At 44.5% G+C, this 23,570-nt stretch overlaps 1 protein-coding gene and 1 long non-coding RNA gene across 7 annotated transcripts; both read left to right on the top strand.

Annotated features, from left to right (window-relative positions):
* The first annotated feature begins 2,214 nt into the window (after positions 1-2,214).
* On the top strand, positions 2,215-3,536 carry LOC139831045 (uncharacterized). Its single transcript, XR_011745131.1, has 3 exons — positions 2,215-2,648; positions 2,738-2,879; positions 3,398-3,536. It is a non-coding gene; the product is annotated as an uncharacterized lncRNA (long non-coding RNA).
* A 10-nt stretch (positions 3,537-3,546) lies between these two features.
* On the top strand, positions 3,547-8,559 carry LOC127300279 (uncharacterized). Of its 6 annotated transcripts, none has more exons than XR_011745128.1 (11): positions 3,547-3,668; positions 3,750-3,818; positions 3,925-4,018; positions 4,492-4,581; positions 4,676-4,752; positions 5,284-5,395; positions 5,709-5,865; positions 5,985-6,107; positions 6,622-6,777; positions 6,963-7,165; positions 7,795-8,559. XR_011745128.1 is itself a non-coding variant. In XM_071820043.1 (11 exons), the coding sequence occupies exons 4-7, from the start codon at positions 4,523-4,525 to the stop codon at positions 5,752-5,754; spliced, it is 303 nt and encodes a 100-aa protein (XP_071676144.1). In that variant the 5' UTR covers positions 3,547-3,668; positions 3,750-3,818; positions 3,925-4,018; positions 4,492-4,522; the 3' UTR covers positions 5,755-5,865; positions 5,985-6,107; positions 6,622-6,777; positions 6,963-7,165; positions 7,795-8,559. The 6 variants fall into 6 exon arrangements, 2 of the variants coding, with proteins under 2 accessions (XP_071676144.1, XP_071676145.1); XR_011745127.1 differs by having other exon boundaries at positions 5,279-5,395; XM_071820043.1 differs by having other exon boundaries at positions 5,275-5,395.
* Positions 8,560-23,570: the final 15,011 nt, after the last annotated feature.

Below are 23,570 nucleotides of genomic sequence, written 5' to 3'. Positions count from 1 at the left end.
TTCTTGCTTGCTTGCTTGGCTTAGCCCCTCCTCCTGTGGTAGAGGGGTCGTACATTGTTACTTGTGTCATGGCGAGAGTCGTACTCTGAGGTATGAGTTCGTACCCGGGAGTTTGGGGTGTTAAGAACTGACGTAGGGGTGCCCTTCTTTTGCGTCATCCTTACGTGGCCCAGCGTCACCCCTACACACTAAGTTGACATGTCGTCCAACTCTCCTTTGATGGCGTAAGACATAACATGGTATGTGAGAAGCCAGCGGGCTTCTTATGGGCCGCCTTTCAACCCAGCTCTGTCGGGTTGCGATGGCAGGATATCTCGGCCTCTCCTCGGGATCTTCCGCTTACTATGGATCCCCGTGTTTGGGAACCCCGTCACATATTTATGCTTTGGTCTAGTCTAGCTTACACTTCTTATTTTTGTCTACTAAATCTCTGTTTTGTCTATCCTCTACTAATATTTTCCACCAATGCATATGCCTTCGTGTTCCAGTCGTCATGTAGCCTCCACTATGCCTTCAGTTAACCTAATCGAGGGTTAAGAAGTAATAGATTGAGTACTACAGCGATCAACATGTTCTATGGTGGGTGTCTGATGCTCTAACTACCATCTTAGATTAGGAATCCTAGGCTTTATGAAGTTTCCAAAAACGATTTTAGACAAGGTAAGTCTTAGATTTTGAAAACTACGTTCGTCAGCCTCCACGGGTTGTGAGAACTTCATGGAGTTCCTTTCCCGCGGCGATTATATTTCTTTCCCAACACAGAGAGTATCATGACACGTTTGGTACACTCTCGAGAGGTGCGCTAACAAATGTCCTTGGCCTTATTTCCTGTTTTACACTTCTAGCTAGTATGGGGTTCGCACCAAGTTTGTTGAGTCATGTCGAGTCCCTTTTCACGACCCAGCACTCCTCCAGTTGTGTAATGAGTTTTGATTGAGAAACCTATGTTCAATTACCATCCCTTCTATAATACCATGGTTGATCTCTGTCTACTATATCTACGCGTGTATTCAGTCTAAACTGAAGTGTAAGTTGTGAGCTTTTGCGGTGAGTGTGAGCACCTATTTATAATCTTCTAGAGTGACTATGATACTGACATTTCTGCATGCAGTTAGGTGTCTCACTACCTTGTACCGCCTCTCTAGTTTAGCTTATATGCTAGGCGATATGTACGGTGGTTGGTGGACTTAAGACTTCAAATTTCAGTGAGTTGCCATTCCTGGTATGACGTTTTGGTTGATTGGTTTCCTGTCCTTAGCTCAATTTGGACAACCGTCAATAAGATTTTAAAACCTTGCTTTATTTTTATCAAATTGCATAATTAGTCCTTGTCAATATGATTTAAGTTTTTTACAATATAAGTTGGAGAAGTAAGAAATTGTTGAAGTATCTCGTTTTAGTCGATTTTGATTTTCTATGGATCCAAATAAAATTGAGGTACTGCCTTATATTTATATTGGTTTACTTTACTTTGTTCATTTCATGTTGAGTTAATTTTATTGTGTATTTGATGATGTTGGGACTCCAAGTGCAGAGTGTTGTGTCAGAAGGTTTTTTCCCCACAAGGGTGACTCAAGGGTTTATATCGAACTCTCGGGGAACTGGACAAAGAGTATTCTCTTCTCCCTTCTTCTAGCAATCCTGCAAATAAAATAAATGTCTTGTGTCCCCAACTCCACCGTGTGGTTGTCAAGCACAGGGTTTCGTGTAAGTAAATAAAACACAAGTAAAAATAAAACAAGTAAAACTCTAGAAAAAATAACTAAGTAAAAAACTGTAAGGGGTTGATTGTTTTTGGTGTTTTGGATGCAAATAACAAAAGTAAATATTTTTGTACTTTTGGATTAAAAAAGTGCAGCAAATAGAAAACATGAGATAAAAGCAATATAAAGGTGTTTCTTATGATAAAAAGTGGACCGGGTTCATGGGTTCACTTGTTGTAGTGGACAAATAGTAATTCATCAATGAGATATGAATGTGCAAATAATAGTATGCGTAAGATCAGAATAAATATGGGCATCACGTCCTAACATAGAGATGATGCAACACATCTCTCTTATACTCCACAAGAAAGGGAAAACTTCATGCAATCTTGTATTAAGAATTAATAGAGCATCTAAAGGTATAATTGCTGCACCCCCATGGAGCACTCCCAGGCTATCCACGATGGGCACCTCGCGCGCGCGGGTTGGGCAGTGGCCTCGTTTCGGTTTCCAGGATTGGGCCACGTTTTGCCATTTGGTTGGCTAAGCTGAGGGAAAGAGGGGCCCATGACTCTAACGTGAGACAAAACCAGCTCCCAACCAAACCCTATCCATCCGTCCTTCTCTCCCTCGCGTCCCCCATCCCAGCCGCCGCGCGCCTCTCCTCCTCCCCGCCGCTGCGCGCCTCTCCTCCTCCCAGCCGCCGTCGCTTTTCTCTCCTCTGGCATGCTTCCTCCCTAGGCTCAGCCGGAGGAGCACGACGTGCCGCGCGCTCAGCAGGAGACAGTCTCCAGGGGCAGTTCCTCAGCGAAGTGGAGCGTGGGCAGTCCGATCCTCAGGCCGCCGAGGTGGATGATGCGGCGCCGTCTTCCTCAACGGAGAGGATCTCGAGCCGCAACCGCCAAGCTGCACCAGAGGACGGGCCGACGCTGCACCGCGGGAGAGGTCGACGCCATGAGTTTTTTCTTCCCCCACTGAATTTTCTTGGCACTTTTTTCCCTGGATTTTGAGGCCATTTTATCTTGTGCAACCAGTTGTTATTTGGGTGATTCGCTTCTGCTAGTGAGGAAGATGGGAAGAGCAAGAAGAAGGGGTGAGGGAGGTGGAAGAGGAGACAATGGATGAACACAGATCTGCTCCAACAGAAGTAGAATACATTCAATCGGGAATAATCATGTATGAAATCTTGATTCTTTTCACCATTGCAAGTGTTCTGGTATACTGTGTGACATCCCATTGAAAAGTAATATTTTAGTTCCTATAAATTGAAATGCTTTAGGAAGTTGGTCTGATCATGCATACTGAGTGTTCTTTTGCTTCATGTCTGCTAATTTTTTTCTTTTCATGTCACCTCTGTTGTGGGCAGAAAGTTATATAGGTTTTCTTCGATGGATTTTTGAATGGAAAAAATTACTGAATGATCTAAAGGTTTATTTATTATTTAGCTGGTAATTTGTGGTTCAACTGGATTGATTCCTTGCCAATTTCGTTTAAGGGTAGTTGACAAGATTTTTCCCCAGGTTGCTGCACGAGTCAAAGGTGTATGTCTAATCTAGCGATTCTATAGGTTTTCTCTGTTTCTCTCCAAAATCTTTGTTTGTGGCCTAATTCTTAAATGATTTAAAGCAAGGTAAAGATTCATTAATGTAAAGGATTTTCCCAGAAGTAAAACTAATCTGTGCATATTCTCGAAGGTTGGAGAATGTGGTTGGTTGGTATCACTCGCACCCTGGTTATGGATGTTGGCTGTCAGACATTGATGTTTCAACTCAGATGCTTAATCAGCAGTATACCGAGCCATTCTTAGCTGTTGCGATAAACCCTACAAGGATTATTTCTCGTGAAGTGGAAATTGGAGCTTTTAGGGCATACCCAAAAGATTACAAGCCACCGGATGAGGCAGTGTCCAAGTATCAGACGATACCACTCAACAAGATAGAAGATTTTGGTGTTCACTGCAAACTGGTAACTAGACTAATTGTCAATCTTTTATTTTGCTGAGATGTCTGTTTTAGTCCTGTTCTAACTGTATTTTTGTCTATGCAGTACTATTCTCTGGATATAACTTATTTCAAGTCATCCTTGGACTCTCCTCCTTGAGTTACTCTGGAATAAGTACTGGGTCGACACATTGTCCTAATTTCCACTTCTGGGTTACATGGATTATGTTGCTGGGAAATTGTATCCAATAGCTATTTACTTCGTGTTGCATTCCTCCTAGGCGCTCAACAGGAGAAGTGTAGGACGCCACTGTAGTTGACCTCTCACCTGGACTCCATCCGACCTCGCCGCAAGGGCCAAGGGGCCTCTCGTAGGTCACCATTTTTTAAATCTCTACAACATATCGTGTTTGTGTGTGCAAATTCTTTTTTATATGGCTACAAGTTGTTCAATATGAATTTAACTATGCAGGATAAGATTGTTCCATATATGTAATATTTTTACTCAGCTGTGCACTCATTTGTTTTTTATTTATCTCAAGTAAACGAAGACAAATTGAGTAGTATGTCTAGCTGTTCAAAATATTTATATTTAATTCAGGTATTGAGATACTGAAGAATATCAAGAGGTTTCTAAAATACATATGGGCTTTGCATAAACAATGTGATTTTCTCTAATGATGTACGTCTAGACCATGTTTGTACAAAGCATGGCATCTTTCTTTCAGATACTCTATTTGAACTAAGGAATAATATGTTCTCTAATTTTTTATTAGTATCTTACATATCTTTACCATGTTTATAGGCAGTAGTATATGTGTGTAACATCTCTATTTTTTTGTGAGCAGGTTCTTAGACCACTAAATATGTCAGCATCAAATGGGAAGTGGATCAATGGGGTCCAGTTCTCATCACTATTCTGGTGCCGGCACAAACAGGTACCATACTGGTAGTTGAATTATGTTAGATATGCTGCATCTTTGAAATCACCTGATGTTAATGAGTAACTTCTTTTGTTTCTTTTGTTTGAAGGCACAACCCTTGGCCTATGTTGAGTGCTTTGGTCAGTTCACATGTGACAGAGAGCAATTCCCGGAGCATTAGCTCAGGTACTGTATCTCTTAGCATTATTTGGTATTTTCTTTGATAATATGTTTCAAAGCTGTTGACCTTCAGAACCTTTACCCTTTACCTTTGCTTGTGTGCAGCTCATTCAGAGTTGCTATACATTCAAATAAAACCTTTTGGTTGATGAACTATTAGTAAAATAAGACTTATGTTAGCTACATGTTAAACTACATGGATTTCAAAAAAGATACTGACACACTTCTTTTGGCTCAAGAATTATTTTAGGTCACCTCTAAAAAAAATAGAGTACAGGCCATGGTAATGTCCAGTTCGACCATTCAAAATCACCACCTGATTTGAGCTTTTTTTTAGTAATAGTTCATCTGCTGATATCAGTCTATGATATTTGCCAAACCATAATTGTCATTTTTTCTGCTTCTATTTGCATGCGATGTGTCTTAACCATCTTGTGATCCCTTTTGTATTCATATTTTAAGCTACAAGTGCACCTGTATAAAGCTTGGCCTATCTCTCATCTATGTTCCATTCATCTAACTGAAAAGATAGGCCAGATTTAGGAGTGGTAGATGAAGCCGAACCTGTCCTCGCTGACCTTCGCAAATGGCTCTGTCAAGCTCCTCCAGTCCAAATACCCTCAGCCACACCTCACCCGTCAACTCTGAGGTACATAGGTACTCGTGAGCAGTGTTCATTTTGGAGTTGGTTCTTAATCTAGGTAACGGGTTTATTTGGGAAGTTTACGTCATACTGGTTTGATTAAACTGATGTAAAGTTGGAAACTTGCTGTTTGTTATCATTTACTTCCGTGCATGTCGTCGGAATATCAAAAATTCCACTTGTTGGTGCCATTTGAATTATATATTTGTGATTACAAAAATTAAGCAATGCATTTCTTATACATTGGGTCTCAGATTTCAATTCGCTTCGGAATCCAAATATGTGATTTACTCAATCATGTTTGTTGCTCTTCTAACAGGTTCCGGAACAATCACTTGGCGCATGATATATGGAATGAACGATAGTTTTGGGTGTCTTTACTTGTGAGTATCAGGCATCAGTAGGCGTAAATCCAACCAAAGAATCATCAGAATTGCTTATCTAATTCCCCAACAGTTATCAGAGACATTGAAGAGGTTAGTAGTTAGTCTGCTTAAAATTGTTTCTGTACTATGTTTCACTCTCAGTGTGAGCTTCTGCAGTAAAATGATTTTAAATGAAAATATAGGAGCTTAAACATATATCTATATTGTAGATTTGATGCAAACATTTTTCACCATCCAAGTTTACAATGCTGAGCCGGTGAAAACAGTGGAGCGATGATACACAACAGGGATGTAGATGAGGTTCACATGAAGTATTTTGAGATTGAGCAAACGTATGAATTTATAAGGCCAGGATTTCTCTGTTCTGCTTTGATTGCTATGGCAGGATTTTTACAAACATAAGCTCAGATTAATTGTTTCATTGCTATTGTAACACTTGCTCCAATCCATAATAAGAGTTGGAAGTTTAGTTCAAAGTTGGGGACATTTTAACTAAAATCACAACACTTATTATGGATCGGAGGGGGTACCTTTTCTATGGAATGACGTAAATAAGCTATAGCACATTGCTCTCATACCTATTCCTGAGGTTTGGTTCTTTAGTTGAGAAGGACTAAGTTCATATGTAATAGAAAAATATTATTCCCGGGGCTTCTTATCCTTCCGAATTTTGTGAAATTTTACTTTTGTTTTGGTGTGGTATATGCAGGATCTAAGAACGTTGAATTCATTTCCTTGATATGCAGTTGATGCATGTCTCCACAATCCTTTCATTTTCCTTCGCTCTATGCTACCGGATCATTCTCCTCCAGTTGAGAACACTGACTTAATTTCCTTGATATGCAGATGTGATCGGCTGGATCTTCGCGATTTCTGATATCGTTATTGTTGCTGGTGATGGACATGGGAAGGGAAGAAGAAAATGGACTTGCTCAAAAAAAAAAAAATAGCGAGGGAGGTGGAAGAGGAGACAACGGCTGGACACAGATCTGCAATAATCAGGTATATAATCTTGATACTTTCCACCAGTGCAGGTGCTCTGGTTTACTATGTGATATTCCATTGAAAAGTGATCTTTTAGTTCCTACAAATTGGTAAACATATGACTATTTTCTATATTTCTATGTACTTGGCATGAATAAATTTAAAATTTCTCACCCGCCCTCTCATACATATATGGTGTACAGGTTGCGCTTGCATCTGAAGGGGCGGAGACAATGGATGGAACACATGATGGATGCACCACAACGCCATGAGCCCGATGGCTGATGAAGGACAGAGGAGGTGGCATATGGAGGATAAGAATGCAGAGGAGGTGGCATATGGATGGCGAGCAGACGGTGGAGGTGGCACTCCCGCTACGAGCAGCCGTCTTACCGCGCTACAGAAGGTGTCTTCCTTTGATTTATATTCATGTGATTTTTTTCCATGCTCTCTGCTGCTTCTCCCCTCGCCACCAGAAGATGCCATGCACTAGCGCAGAGCGTATTGGCGTTGGTTAGTTTGTTAACATTTCCTTGCTTTTACGTTATTTATTCCACTCTCTTTCTGTTTCGATTGTCTGTCAATTGTTTGAATATGAGGTCAGCAACATTTGTTTTGTTGGAATTCCTCCTTCATGCCAGTAATAATCATAGATCTTCCTTTAGAGATCTTCATATGTCTGACGCCCATGATCACATAATTAGCTACGTTGACTACTTTATCAAGATAGTATACCATGCTAGGCTGGAACTCACAAGCATATGGTTACTGTGCGACTATTTTATCTCTGAGTACATAGTTAACCACATTTTCTGGTTTTAAAGCATTCATAAGAAAGTTGTGGCTCTTCAATTTTTCTCCATGGTTTATTTTTACTAATATTAAGAGCTAGCTATTATAATTACTGCAGTAATACATAGTATTTTGTTTATCCTGATCTGATCATTTGTTGCACTTCTGATCGAGTCTACCTTACATTCTCTGCATCGAGATCTGATACCTCAACATGATCACCTTCTTCACATGTACCTGCAGGATGCACAGATTGCCATCGACTTACTTGGCATATGGTAGTGATCTTGATTCTGACCTAACTGAAGATAGCTTGCCACCATTTTATGATACATTCTTCAGAATGCTAATGGCAGCTGCAATCGACACACTGTTGTTCTAAATATATAAGACCTGGAAGTAAATACCTGCAACGCGTCTATGAGTCGTACCTCCGCCGGTCGACCTGTGGCAGGGCTGTCTTTGGAGACGAGACGGCTAACGAGCGAGAGATGTCACTGAAACGAATGTTAGTGCGAGACAAGGGGATGGCTCTTTGCTTATATGGCTAGCTGACTCATGAACTTGCTGACTGATCAGATGGATAAGGATTGCATTGATTTTGTCAGCACGAGATAACTACTAATCATAGCAAACTATACTGTTTCCCCACTTTTTTTAGGGTTATATAAATGGAAACCGGTGCGAGAGCCACGCTGTCAGGCCTAAAACTGGGGAATAGGGATCTGAGCAATCAGAAATGGACAGACATGTATGCCACAATGCAGGGCAGTGCTGGTCATATAGGGCGTCCTGGACAATAAATCAAAGAGGACGTTGATGCTGGATATAAGCGAGTCACTATTGTTTATGACAAGTCACCAGATTTATATCTATAATATCACCAGTATGTAATAAAGTCTAGGATGTTTTCCATTTGCTGCAAATTGATATTGTGACATCACATTGTCAACTGGCTAATATTCAAGAAGAGTTATTTTTTCAGGCAGTGAATCACTTAGCTGCATCTGTTCTGGAACATTGCCGTACTATTTTCAAGTTTGTATACTGTTCCTAACACTGCAAGTAAGCTGTATATCAATTCGAACTTTGTTTGTTTAAAGAAGCAGGTTGGTTTCACAAAAAGTAAGAGCGGGATGGTCTGCTTTTATTTGCAGTTTGCAATGTCGTGGAATTTTGAGCATCTTTTTCGTGGAAACTTGGTACATTATGTTATGCATCTACTATGCATGTACTTGTGTCACAAATTGCTTTTATCCGTCTTGCGAAAGTTTCAGAGAAAAAAACATACTCTAGCTGATGCCTTAGTCCATAGCTTGCAACGCATCTATAACATGTGAAATCAATGGAAAGAAAAAGTTTGTACCTGTAGTGTTGCCACTGTAGCCAAGAATTCTCTGTATTCATTAAGTGTAGTGCTTTCTTTAGGAGCAACATCTGAAATCCCTGTAACCGAAGTGTGTAGCCTGTAACTGCATATCACAGGTTAATGGTTACACATCTGAAGGTGAATATTTGTCGGAATATGTGGGAATTAGAGTATAACCCTATTGGCGAGAATGTAGATACCGACATCAGCAGTACAAAATGTGGAAAGACAACTGCGTTTCAGGTTCAGGTAAAGACAAGACCTGGCAAAATCGGCATAGTACGAATAAAGAAAGCCTTAATCATCTGCATCAACAAAATCGATGTATCAAATCAGTGAAAATATATAAACTGAAAGCTGTAGAAAGCCTTGCAAGGACTGCACGGAGTGCTCTTCCTCCAGAGTCTAAACAAAACGACCGACAACACTTTAATCTCTAGGGTCGAGCGCAGAGAATTATCGGCACTCACCCGGTGGATTCAGATGAGGCGGAGGCGGAGGCCGCGGGCGGACAGAGCGGCAGCCTCTTGAAGCCTTGGGAAGGAATCAGGGCGACGGGGAGGACGACGGCTGGGCGGAGCCGCCGGCCCCATATGAACTAGGCGCCATCGTGTGGACCGCGCTGCCGCGTGCAGCCGCTGGGAGTGGCGACGCGAAAGCGTGACCACGACGGAGGCGGAGCAGGCCTACGATGCCACCATTGGTGCAGCGGCCTTGCAAGCTTAATTTGGATGGGAGGAACGATACGAACCCACACCCACCATTAGAGCAGCTGCCTCCACCTCAGCTCCCTCACGAGGTCGCACGGTGGCGCAAGTTCATGGTGGGCTCGGGAAATCAGCGTGATGCCGCTTCTCCCTGCATGTTGCTCCCCTCCCCCTGTCTGCTATCTTGCCGACGAGGCCAGGCCTTGAACACATCGAATAGGGCGACACAAGTTCTGGAGAGACGAAGAAAGACACATCGCCAAGAGATGGGAAGCATTGTCGGTTAGCTGGAGAAAAGAGGGGATTCCCTTCACTGTATTTGCCAACGAGGTGCAATTTTTCGTTCCTTTTCTACTGCTAGCTCTTTTCTGATTCTCTTGTGCTGAATGGAAGAAGAAGTTTATAGAGACCAAGCAAAAAAAAAGGAAAACAGACTAACACCGCTTAATCAAGAGTTCTCGCACACATGTAAAAAAAAAAGAGTTCTTGCACATAAGAAGGCTCAATATTATTACTATAGCTAGGCCACTTTATTATAGATAAATAATAAAATTGGCCCTTTCTGTTTTTTTTCTTCCGTTAGTTCTTTTTTAATATAAACATATTAATCCTTCAGTTCATGTTGAGAAGCCTTTTTTAGGAGGTGGGTATATTTCCCTGGTTGTGTAGAACCGTTTATCATGTGTTTTATCCTAATTTCATCCTATTAACTTCATTTTGTAAAACCTAAAAAACGTTTTATCATTTACCCACCTTATTTTTATCATTGTTAAATAAACTGCAAATTGGTTTGAATTTCACGGGATCGTGCGCCAAGGCGCACCCTTAATCTAGTAGTCATAAGTACTTTGACATGAAGTTTGAATATCAAATATGCTACCTTGAACAAACAAGATCATCACTACTATCAAGTAACAAACATAGCACATGCATTCACTTTATCCCTAGCGAGGTAGCAAAATAAAAGGCTAAGGCCATAATAGATTTTGAAAATATTGTCACTATCCAATCACTAAACCATGCTACTCCATCTAATACACACATCACCCCACACACGCTCTTGCTTAGATGTTGGATCGAAAAAAATACTTAAGAACGGGGTACATAATATGCATCTATCAATACATCTTACACATAATAGGATCCACCACATATGTGTTACAAATGTGGCCATAATCATGTGAGGAAGCTCATATGACACTAAGAACTATGAAAAACATGAGAGAAATAGATCAAACTACTGCCACAAACCCGTAGTCCAAAGGTGGACTACTCTCCCTTGATCATGGCGATGATGATGAACACGTTGGAGAAGGTGGAGATTCCTCCAACGGTGATCCCGACGGAGTTTCCCCCTCCAAAGTTCCCTGCAGCAGCCTCCGTTTTCGTGTTCTTGTGTTTGTACGGTGCTCTCCTCCCGAGAACTCTTCGGGGCCCTATATACAGTGATTTTTAGGTCAAAATACGTCGGTCGTCAAAAGAATCAGGACAATCGGACGATCATCGGCCGAAAGAAGGTGGGTGGCACGCCCAGCAAGGTATGGCGCGCCACCTATGCCCTTTCGGGCCTCGGGCCTCTCCAGGTGTGGTTCTAGGGCCCTAGGTGCTTCTCCTGATAAAAAAGTGACGCTTCAAAACTTTCAGGTTAATTTCACTTTGTATAGGTCTCTAAAAGTGAAAAATACGCAAAAATAGAGTTTTCATGTTCTGCAGAGTTATATACCAAATAAAGGGGATCATTGGTACCATAAATCAATTTAAAACATGATATTATTATTATTATATATGTTGCAAATATGTGAGAATTTAATATGGTAAAAGACAACGTTCATGTATGCGTTTTAGATGCATCATGCATCCGTATTGCTTACTAGTTATTTATGATTACAACCTACGCTTGCAAGAGCTTATGCTTACTGGACTCAAGTTTTTTAGTACTATTTCTTGGATTTTTTATTTCTCTGAAATGAGGTTTTAGCTTTGATGGTCATTGTTGACTTGTAGTTTTACCTAGAATTTCTATGGTTTTTTCATTGCTTGGATTTTATGTTGGTTTGGAACTCCTATATAAATGACCTTGTAATAATGTTATTATTGATGATAAGGAGGTCCTGATTCTATTCACACTTATTTCATATTTTTCTCACTTGTATTCAATTTTATATGAATATTTGAATTTTAAATCAAGTTTGAGTATTCAAACTTCTATTTTGAGCTCCATTATTATACTGTCAAGTTTTTTCTGGATGTGTTGGTTTTCATTTTAAGTGACTTAACCCTTTTGAATACAAAGGTCACTTTCAAAATTTGAATTGAAATCGTAGGGTTGATTTAGTCAATTTCAACTCTAGACTTCAAATTTGAATCACCTTGCACCTCAAATCAAAAAGTTCAAAACTTCTCCCCAAAATTGGATGCATGAGATGCAACGCACAATTCACACATCTACCCTCTTCCCTGTATCGTATTCCGAGGTGTTATATCAGCACACAACAACATCCTATCTCGTTTATTTCGTCCTTGTCACCATCAAGCGCTGCCATCAGGCAAGTTCTGTGTGGTTGCCGGCGGTGGCGGACTACCCAATGACATGGCTTGTAGTGACGACGAAGCGGAAAGCAGTGACAGTGGGTAGAGAGGGTGGCGGTGAAGTAGAGATGGAGACGCAACACAAGTGGCCACCGGAGGCGAGGTATGGTTCCTTGTGAAGGCGCTCCTCCGATTTTCGGTTACCCGACCAGATCTCGGCAGAGCGTGGCACTGCAATGGAAAAAAGGGCGGCATACAATGTTGGCTTAGAAAGCGGGCTTGGTCTCATGAGGTCTGCCGCGTGCTAGCCATTAATAAGTGGCGGTTGCCTCTAGCCAGCATGGCGCATCACCGTATCAGAGCTTTAGTGGCTTTTTGGTGGCACTACATCGGCTGATCCGCGACTTGCGTAGTACGACATGTGTGGGGACACACGTACGAAAACCATTCATGTGGATATGGTTATCGGATGCATGACCATGTCCATGCCAGGACCATACGTGTGGGCTGTTGTATGCGGTGTTTCATGTTGTGTTTGTCATTATCAAGGTTAAGAGGAAAGGTTATGTTTGGCACGTGGAGGTGGCAACACAAGTTGACTTCAGCTTGGTGGTGCTCTTAGAGTACTAAGTCTTTAGTTCTGAGGTGAAAACCCTGACATTTGTTGATTGTACCTTGCAGCGTCGGTGTCTATGCAACGTTCCCTTGTTGAAGGCTTTGTCTATAATTTCTCTCACTTCCTATCGAGGGTGAAAACCCATGATCTGTCCTTAATGGTTGGATCAAGAGTGGCGGCCACGACGCACCGTTACTTTTCAGGAGGCATTGCTCAGGGAGAACCTTTCTTGTAGTTCATGTGTTGCTCTGGTTGATGGCGAGGCTTCTACTTATAGTTGACTGTTTGAGTTGGACGTCATATCTATTCTCTTTCACCTTCTCTATTTTTTGGTTGTGTGTATCCTTAACATTTCGACTTGGTCTTGACATTTGACATGATGCAGTTGCAGAAAGGCTTGGTATATTGGTATTAATATTTTTTTCTTTATCAAAAAAACATGACCAAAACTGGGACCTACCCTACGTATCCATCTTCGCTGCGTGGTCACATCACAAGGTATGGACACTGGTTGACCTGTGACCATGCGAAGTTATTGAAACCAACCAAAAACCATGGGCCGCTATTTAGCTGATCCGTCCGAGTCGCCTCTCAATGTGCTACGTAGTCAAACGGAATGGTTATCTGAAATCACAGGCTCCCAGTGTTTTCTGTTAGGTCTCCTTCAATGTTCTCAGTTAGGTTTCCTTCAATGAGTTGGTAACCACGTGGAGGTGGTTCAGAACTCAGAATAAGAAGAAAAGGCTATTTCGGTGCATAAAACACAAACACATCACCTGACCCGCTAGCTAGACGCAGCACCACCATAGTACTCCGTACAATGTTTTTGATGCGGCAGTAGCTGTAACCTGCAACAATACAAAGGTTGACTCAGTAAGGTACGCTTTGATTAATTTGATTTGATGCGGCAGTAGTACTGGCTAGTACTAATACCAATCAGGCCACCAGGGACAAACTCTGTTCGCCACAATATGTAAGTGGGGGCGGCAATACATGTAAAGTTCAGAGTCTCAGCAATGGCATGGCAGGAGCATTTTTTTGACCGAACGACGACGACGCTTGTGCATTGTTTCTTTCTTGGAGGCATCGTGCATGTGTTGTCATGGTGGTGGTTGTATTGTTGTTGCTGGTGATAGAATACTGCGGCGGGACTTCTTAGTTTTTTTTTACTGCGTGCATCCGTACTACCATTAGAATATTGTGTTGTTGCAAAGGCTGGATATAATTTTTTTTTTGATATTAGTATATTCCCTTTATCAAAAAAGATACAGTGAAACAAAAACCGTAGATTGTGGAACGATCGAGTGTGCTAGCCTTTGACATGATACACTCTCATAGTCATATTTATCGAACATGTAAACTAATCGATCAAGTGTAGTGTATACTTTTTAATTTTGGCCAAAAGTGTACAATGTTTTTCTGCTCCTGAGGTCATATGCTCCTGCTCCAATAACAAATTCAAAAAATAGTAAATAAAATAAAAAAATATGGAACTTTTGTACAAAGAACATGCAAATGTGTTATAATATCATGCCAAAAATCTCTGGGTGCAGAAAAGACAAACCGGGTTGTTGCAAGCAACAATCCAAATGCTCCAAACAACAATAAATTTTGTTATTTTTGCATAGACCACTAAACATATCGTTTCTCACCACAATATTTCTTGTAGTTAGACCACATTCTAATGTTCGTCGCAAAAAAATCCGGATTTTTTGATTTTTTTTTCAATTTACTAGGGCAAGAGCAGATGAACATGGGGTTAGATGTGCATTTTCGGCCAAAAGTGTACTACCTTCGTCTATAAAAGGAAGATCAAGATTTATCTAAATTTAGATATATCTATACAATCTTTATAAATCCTTGATGCCCTCTTATAGACAGAGGAAGCCGTATATATCACAGAAAATTGTCTGCACATGCGCGACAACCTGTGAGAGCAATTCCACAATGCCGCCCCTAACTTGTGAGATTTTGCAGAACGTTATTGTCTTTTGCCCAACCCAGAAGAGGGGCCGAGATGGTCCTCTTGCCTCTTGGCTCTAAAGCTATAATTGTCTCCCTCTCGCGCGCTTCACCGTTGCGGTCTTCTCCATGAACGTATGATTTAGGTTGTTGTGTTCTCCCGTGGAACTTTGAGTTGCCAGTAGGGATGAAAGCGGAGCGGAAACAGATGGAACTAAGTGTCCCATTTATTTTCATATTTTTATTTTTTACGAAAACAAAAACAAATACAGAAACCTCGAAAACAAAAACGGAAGCAGATATTGTCGGAAACAGGTACACACCGAATACGGTGCGAACACGAAACGATGAGATGTTCTCCGGAACCAAGAACACACATGAATCATTGTTATCACCAGAATTTGACCAAGTCAGAGGTGGGCCGCGATCAAGATGGACTTAAAGAAATATACATGGAAGAATTACGTGAATCGGCCTGTTATGCTGAGTTTGGGCTAGTTTGCCCTTGTATCTGTAATATATTAGGATATGTGTCGATTAGTTAGAGTTTTGCCCGTGCACGGTTAAGTGCACGTCTAAAGTTAGAAAGTCCCTTGGACTATAAATATGTATCTAGGGTTTATGGAAAAAACAACAACACACGTTCAACCAAACAAATCAATCTCGGCGCATCGCCAACTCCTTCGTCTCGAGGGTTTCTACCGGTAAGCGACATGTTGCCTAGATCGCATCTTGCGATCTAGGCAGCACAAGCTCCACGTTGTTCATGCGTTGCTCGTACTGAAGCCTTGTTGATGGCGAGCAACGTAGTTATCATAGATGTGTTAGGGTTAGCATAGTTCTTCGCGTAACATGCTATCGTAGTGCAACCCTTGCATGTCTAGCCGCCCTCACACCTATCTTAGGTGTGGGGGCGGCACCCCGCTTGATCATTATGTAGTAGATCTGATCCGTTACGATTGCTCCTTGTTCTACAAGGATTAGTTTAATATCTGCAATAGTTAGGCCTTACAAAGGGGGGGAGGATCCAGCGGCACGTAGGGTGTCGTTCGCTAGTCCTAAACAGGATGTTCCGGGGATCAACTTCGTGTTGGTTTTTAGGCCTTGTTTAGGATCGGCTTACGATCACCGTGCGTGGCCGCGAGGCCCAACCTGGAGTAGGATGATCCGATTATGCGGTGAAAACCCTAAATCGTCATAGATCTAATTAGCTTTATCTTGATCAAGCAGGACCACCATATATTCGTGCACCCCGTACGAATCATGGGTGGATCGGCTCCTTGAGCCGATTCACAGGATAACCTGATCGAGGCTCGTATTTAATGTTTACGTGTATGCCATGCAGGAAACTAAGCGAGGCATCTCCATCACCTTCCTGACCAGGTATAGGTCAGGTGGCACGCCCTTGCACTCAGCATCGGACGTGTGACCAGAAGGCTTTGCGGGCCGTCGCTCGGAGGGACCTCAGCCAGCCGCAGCTCTAGGTTGTTCCCGGCTCTACCGTGTTGATCATCGCTGCCCGCCGGTGGGTTTTGACAGTCAACACATTCTGGCACGCCCGGTGGGACCCCCGATGGAGCCTAGTGCTTCAGGATTACACGAGGTACCCAATTTGAACGGCGACAAGCGCATCGACGTGACGAAGGCCGGGTAGTAACAACATGGGGGTCGACCCCCGAAGATCTATGTAGGGATATTACAAAACCTTCATGGAGCGCTTCAATCCAGCGAATCGGCCAAGTTTATTCTCACCACACGGTCTGCTTGGGTTCAACGGTGATCTAACGAACAGCGGCCACGTCGGCTACACGAATCCTAACGGAGCCGACGTACGAGCACAGTGCCCTGGCATAATACAGAGCCGATATCTGCAGTCACCTGACATATTCGGCTCAGGGGAGGCATATGATCAGCAGACAGACGCATGGCCAGTAAGAAGTGTTAGGAGCCGATGGAAAATCGGCCAGTAAAAAAAATTAGCAAGTACAAATGTAGCAAGTACAGAAAGATCCAGTCCAGCGAAACATCATCTGTCTCTGAAGGCCCTACTGAAGAAACACGCCGAGGGCGAGAACGGCGTCGACACGAATGCGATCCGCCTCAGCGATCTCAGCCTTGTCATCCTCGTCCTTACCCGTCACCAGCTGATTGCTCAGGGTACGGATTTCAGCCAGATCGGTCTTCAGATCGGCGGTGAGGCCTTTTGCTTCGTCTTGAGAACGGGCAACAAGGGCTTCCTTGTCCTGGATGAGCTGTTTGGTCACCCTTACCCTCTCTTCAAGATTCTCCAGCTCCTTGCGCAGGGTCTCGAGTTCGGCGCGGGTGGCAGAAGTGTCCGTCTTGGCGTCCAGAGCAGCCTTCTTCTCATTGAGCCGTCGACACTTTTCGGCAATATCGGCTCTCAGCGGAAGTTGGGAGTGGCGAAGAGTAATCCTTTGGCGAGCCGATTGCACCCTTGACTTAAAGACCGGCAGGGTAACAGCGGGCCAGAGCTTCACTTGCAGGGTCATAGGGAGATGAGGCTGGATATCCTCGAGGATGCCTTTGGCTTCCTCGGAATTTTCAATCAGAGTCTCAGTTGAGGCAGAAAGCAAGTCTTTGAGACGCTGGAGTGGACCACGGACCGTACTAGGGTTCGGCTCTCCACTTGCCTTGGAAGAAGTTGGTTCGATGGATTCTGGGTCGAACGTAAGCAAGCTCGAGAGATCACAACCCTGATAGGGCAAACAAGGTGAGTTTAGCAGGCAATGGGGGAATTGATGGAGCCAAGGAGGAGGGACATACCTCTCCCAAGGAAGGAGGAACAGCCGACGCAGTAACGATCGGCTTTTCTGTGGACTGAGATGGGTCAGCCACTTGGGCAGACGCGATCGCTGAGGTGGCTAGGTCCAGGGTGGCGGACGGCATCGGTATCTCTTCAACGTCTCCGCTAGAAGTTTCTTCGGCCTGCAAGAGGAAGTGATTAGCCGATCCACCCATGACGACGGGAAAGCATGAAGTATGACCGGGGAGATAATTACGTTTGAGACCTCCTGGCTTAATGAAGAGGCTCGCGGGTTCTTGCGAGCCCTTTTGACGCAGCAGCGCTTCGTGCGTGACCCCGATCTGGTCGGGGCCTGAGAAGCAGGAGGTTCAGTGATCGACCTTTTCTTAGAAGCCGGCGCTGGTGAAGCCGTCTGGCTCTGGGTGGTGGACCTCTCAGAATTGCCCGAGCTCGAGTTCCCCTGACTGGATTCTTCGGCCCTGCTGGAGGTTTCTTCGGTGGAAGTCTGTAGAAAAGGAATACTAGCGCATGGTAAAAATTTCTTGAAGGCAGATAAATATGGACAGGGTCTGAGCCAACTTACACGTAGGCTTTCTTGGGCAGGAGCCTTACGCTTCAGGGTTTTTCTGGCAGCCACCTTCCTCACTGCCGTCCTCGCCTGAATCGAGGCTCGGGGGGCAACTGGCCCCGAAGATGCTTTACTCTTGGGAGCCGATTTCGGTGAAATCGGCTGGCTCTGCATTATGACTTTCTTCAGGGGTGGCGAACTCTGGCAGAAGAGAACCACTGGTGCCGGAGGAAGGAATACGAAAGGGGAACCGTCGGCTTGTGTGGGAGCCGGACCATCTTGTTGCTGCCAGGAGAAAGAGTCAGGTCACAGACGATCATCATGGTGCGGGTACAAGAAATGCTTAAGTGATGGTACCTGGTCTGCAGGGATGTCATATTCGGCGTCAAGCTCTCTCAGCAGCGGTCCTAGAGCCCTCCTGAAGACGTGGGTCTTCCACATCGACCACCAAGTTTCAAAACCATCGGTAGTGGAGGAGAAACGGAGGTTGTGGGGAATTGGGATGGCCAAAGCGTCAAAGAAGGTATAACACCTTTGGGCAGTAAAGATGTCAGGCAGGTCAGCTCTACTTGCTGTCAGGTGGTGTAAGAAGAAGTGTGGAGGCACCTGTCCGAGACCAAGTTGTCGAGCTGCTACTACTGGTTGATAACACTCATAACCGGGCTTGATGATCCGGTTCGAGGTGCTCATGCCAACAGGGAGGAAGCAAGGACGGATCATGAGGGAGTACAAATGCTGTGTGCTGGCGTCATCGGCAAAGTCATCCAATCGGAAAGAGACTGGGTTTTCAAAATTTGCCGATTCAGTATAAGGGTGGAACAGGGGGTTGTCCAAACCTTGGAAGAAAATCTTAAACCACCCTGCTGCTTCTTTGGGGATCAGCCTGCTGCCCGGGAGACCATACAGGGCTTGGCCATAGCTGGTGCATCGAATTTCCTTTCCATTTACATCCGGAAAGGTGCAGGTGGTCAGCGATGGGAAGTCTGGGATTTGGTTTTGGAAGTATAGTTGGGCCCACAACTGAATGAACCACCAGGGGCCGCCAGTTTTAACTGTCTTTCGAGAGAACAGTTTGACAGACATCAGTTGAAGGGATCGGTAAATCTCTCCAAGAAATAGTTTGCCTAGGCCGAGTTGGGTGCCTTTAGCAAGTTCATAGGCCAGGGAGAGGTAATTCTTGGTGGGAGCAAGTGATGGGCCGCAGAATATGAAGTGCTCCAGCCGAGAAATTCAGAAGGCTGTGTGCTCCCTCTCTGTCACGGGGCCTTTGGTTTTCATATAACGATTGAGATAGGCGCCCAGTGGTACACTCTTTTTAGAGGAGAGAGTGAAAGGAACTTTTGGCAGTTTGAATGCAGAAGGGCTGGGGGATGCAATGTCTAGCCCTGTGATCATGGCCACATCCAGCAGGGTCGGTGTCATAGGGCCATGACCAAACATGAAGCAGTTCAGTGCATCAGACCAGAAGTAGCCGATGGTTTTCAGGATGTTCTCATTCTTCTCAAGAGGAGATAATGATAATGACAGGGCATCGGCTATCCCTATGGTTTCCCAAGTGGCATAGTGGGATTTTGATACTCTATTGTACCATGCCACCCAGCCCTCAGGAGGATTAGGCCAGGCTCGCAGGCAGTCGGCCCAGGAAGTTAGATCTAGGTTCTGGCTCACAAAGGGGATTCTGTTAGCTTCGCACGAAATTAACAGGGCAGGACTCTCAGAAGAACGAGGACCGAGGCACATCGAATTTGCGAGAGAAGGATGTGGCAGAAGAATGTCTGAAACCTAAATTAGTAGCGGAGCGAGACATTAATTCAGGTGTTTGCCATTAATCCCATGTCAAGACGAACGGCGAGAGGAGGTTGAGGATTACCTTCAGTCCGGAAGCCGTGGTATCGGTATTGGATGATTCCGCCATGGGATGCGTTGAAGGAGCCGGGGGCGGTGTGGTCAAGATCTGTGTAGGTGGTTGTGGGTTGGAACTGCTCAGGCGGCGATTTGGGGATCTGAGTTTGCCTTTTCAGATGGAGGTCGCAGGTTACCGTTTGGAGGGGCGGCTAGGTCGACGCTACTCGTGTTTTTATGATGGAGACCGATGCGATGCCATCGGCTCTTTTTGGAGATTGTGTGACTTTGACTATCGGCAAAACAATTGACTGGAAAATGCTTCTTCATTAACAAAGGAGGGTTTTTTACAATGAAGAGCCGATTGCTCAAAGGGGAACAAAAGAAGAGCCGATTGCTCGCATACTACTGATGCTATGTCACTAATCCTCGCTGCCCTCGTCGTCAGCATCGTAGCTGTCACCGGCGCTGCTTCCGGAGAACTCCTCGTCACTGCTGCTCCAGCCCTCGACCTCTGCGTCGTCATCGTCATCTTCACTATCTGCCCAAAAACGGAGGCGCTTCGCCAACGGGTATCCAGTGGAGGAGGAGGGGTCATCCTCCTCCTCTTCTTCCTCCGTATCTTCGTCTTCCTCTTCCTTATCATAGGAAGTGGGATTCCTCCAGGAGGAGAGGTCATCCTCGTTTTCGCTCTCCAGTTCCCCTTCAACGAGGAGGTGGAGGTCGCCCTCCTCATCGGTCAGGGGCATGTCGCCGTCCGACATGAGATCGAAGTCCCACTCGAGCTCCGACATTGGCTCGCTTGGGGAAGAAGATTGGAAAGAAAGGCCGGAGGAGACGGAGGAAGAAGAAGACATTGCTACAGGGAAAGAGGGTTTTTTTTAGTGCCGATAGCAAGAACAGAGGAAGGGGATGAAGGAGGCTAGTCAATCGGCACAGTTTAATAAGGAGAAGCCTAATGGGGGATTTAAAGCCATTGCGGTTTCCAAGGAAATGGTGCTAAAGTTATCAAGTTTTGCAAGAAGTTGAGGAGACAAGACACCATGGTAAAGGATACTACAGCGGTTCTGCCATGACATGACCCGACGAAGAAAAAACGGAGTGATTTTGGAATTGATAATTCCAAAACCAGGGGGGCATGTGTTATCACCAGAATTTGACCAAGTCAGAGGTGGGCCGCGATCAAGATGGACTTAAAGAAATATACATGGAAGAATTACGTGAATCGGCCTGTTATGCTGAGTTTGGGCTAGTTTGCCCTTGTATCTGTAATATATTAGGATATGTGTCGATTAGTTAGAGTTTTGCCCGTGCACGGTTAAGTGCACGTCTAAAGTTAGAAAGTCCCTTGGACTATAAATATGTATCTAGGGTTTATGGAAAAAACAACAACACACGTTCAACCAAACAAATCAATCTCGGCGCATCGCCAACTCCTTCGTCTCGAGGGTTTCTACCGGTAAGCGACATGCTGCCTAGATCGCATCTTGCGATCTAGGCAGCACAAGCTCCACGTTGTTCATGCGTTGCTCGTACTGAAGCCTTGTTGATGGCGAGCAACGTAGTTATCATAGATGTGTTAGGGTTAGCATAGTTCTTCGCGTAACATGCTATCGTAGTGCAACCCTTGCATGTCTAGCCGCCCTCACACCTATCTTAGGTGTGGGGGCGGCACCCCGCTTGATCATTATGTAGTAGATCTGATCCGTTACGATTGCTCCTTGTTCTACAAGGATTAGTTTAATATCTGCAATAGTTAGGCCTTACAAAGGGGGGGGGAGGATCCAGCGGCACGTAGGGTGTCGTTCGCTAGTCCTAAACAGGATGTTCCGGGGATCAACTTCGTGTTGGTTTTTAGGCCTTGTTTAGGATCGGCTTACGATCACCGTGCGTGGCCGCGAGGCCCAACCTGGAGTAGGATGATCCGATTATGCGGTGAAAACCCTAAATCGTCATAGATCTAATTAGCTTTATCTTGATCAAGCAGGACCACCATATATTCGTGCACCCCGTACGAATCATGGGTGGATCGGCTCCTTGAGCCGATTCACAGGATAACCTGAGAGCCGATCGAGGCTCGTATTTAATGTTTACGTGTATGCCATGCAGGAAACTAAGCGAGGCATCTCCATCACCTTCCTGACCAGGTATAGGTCAGGTGGCACGCCCTTGCACTCAGCATCGGACGTGTGACCAGAAGGCTTTGCGGGCCGTCGCTCGGAGGGACCTCAGCCAGCCGCAGCTCTAGGTTGTTCCCGGCTCTACCGTGTTGATCGTCGCTGCCCGCCGGTGGGTTTTGACAGTCAACAATCATGCAAAAAAATCTCAAGAATTCAAGCAAGTTAACAAACATGTTCCTTAATTCTAGGGTGTCACTGGTTTTGCTAGGCAATAGGGAAATTGTCAAACCGTGAAAGCCTCCTTGAATGCATGAAGGTATTGCATGGTCATCAGTTTTGGGATTAGAGGCTTTAGAAGTTTGGCTTGACAAGGTCATGTAATGAGATTGTTGGATTAAGCCATGCATATCAAACCTAAAAGAGAAATTCCATAATAGTCGGTGTTCTGCCAAAAAACGCTTTTTCGTTTTTGTTTTGGTTTCCGCCAAGAAGTTTCTGTTTCCATTTTCATTTTGCAAAATTCCATTTTTATTTTCATATTTTCATTCCATTCCCGTTTTTCTACAAACAAGTCGGAAACTTTCCCTCTATTTTCATCCGTAGTAGGCAGATAATAGTGTACTTGAAAATTGAAATATCTCGGTTTACTGAATTATGTGTAGTACATAGTTTAGTGTCTCCCAGTCCCAGTACTATGTATCCAAACGAGCTGCTTCAGCAAGGCATGCCCTCCAGTACGTACATACATTGGACCGAACATTGGGGCACCCTAATATGATACTCCTGCAATGGGATTTCCTTGCGTGGGATGTCGCGGGCAGATCACCGGCCGACCTGGCCGGCGCCGGAGATCACGGCGGAATCGAATCACGCGAGGCCCTCGATGCTCCTGCAATGCATCGTCTTCCTCTCATTTGTTTTCTGTGTTTAGCCGAGCAAGCAAAGCAACCAATCAACCAAAGCGCGCGCCGCCCAGTTGAGGTTTCTTATTGCTCGCCACTTGAGTTAGATTAATCGAGTGAGCTCGGAACAAGAGGGACATGAGCCCAATTGCTCCATGACTCCGTGAACCATGCCAGTTGAGTAGAGTACTTCATTTGCTAGTATACTCCTACACAAGATTGGCTGATTAATTTACACCATATATACAGTGGCGCGTCCAAGACAAGTCCTTGTCGCCGAAACGAACCCGAAAGGTTCCACGAGATCTGCCGCTGTAATCCGATCGAAAGAAGCTCGTGATCTCAACTTTCTGAGGATATCGATCCCCAGCTTCCCGTGAACTGATACGCAGCCACTTTCACCACTACCCCGATCGATCGCACACAAAGCGCAGCGAACGATCCATGATTCTGCTCACTCACTTCACTCTAGCGGGCTGAAGTGGATGCATTTATCTCTGGTGGCAATGGAAAGAATCTCATGGTAGATGCAGAAGTTGTGGGAAAAAAAACTGTCCCCTTCTCAATGGTTCCTCCAAGCTTTTGTTACCATCGCCCGGGAAAAGGGGATATACAATCTCAGCGCCACGATACCATTGCC

The sequence above is a fragment of the Lolium perenne genome, chromosome 5, assembly GCF_019359855.2.
Source record: "Lolium perenne isolate Kyuss_39 chromosome 5, Kyuss_2.0, whole genome shotgun sequence".
In the NCBI taxonomy this organism is placed as follows: domain Eukaryota; kingdom Viridiplantae; phylum Streptophyta; class Magnoliopsida; order Poales; family Poaceae; genus Lolium; species Lolium perenne.
Note: the sequence above shows the minus strand (reverse complement) of the source record. Positions and strands in the feature narration are given on the sequence as shown.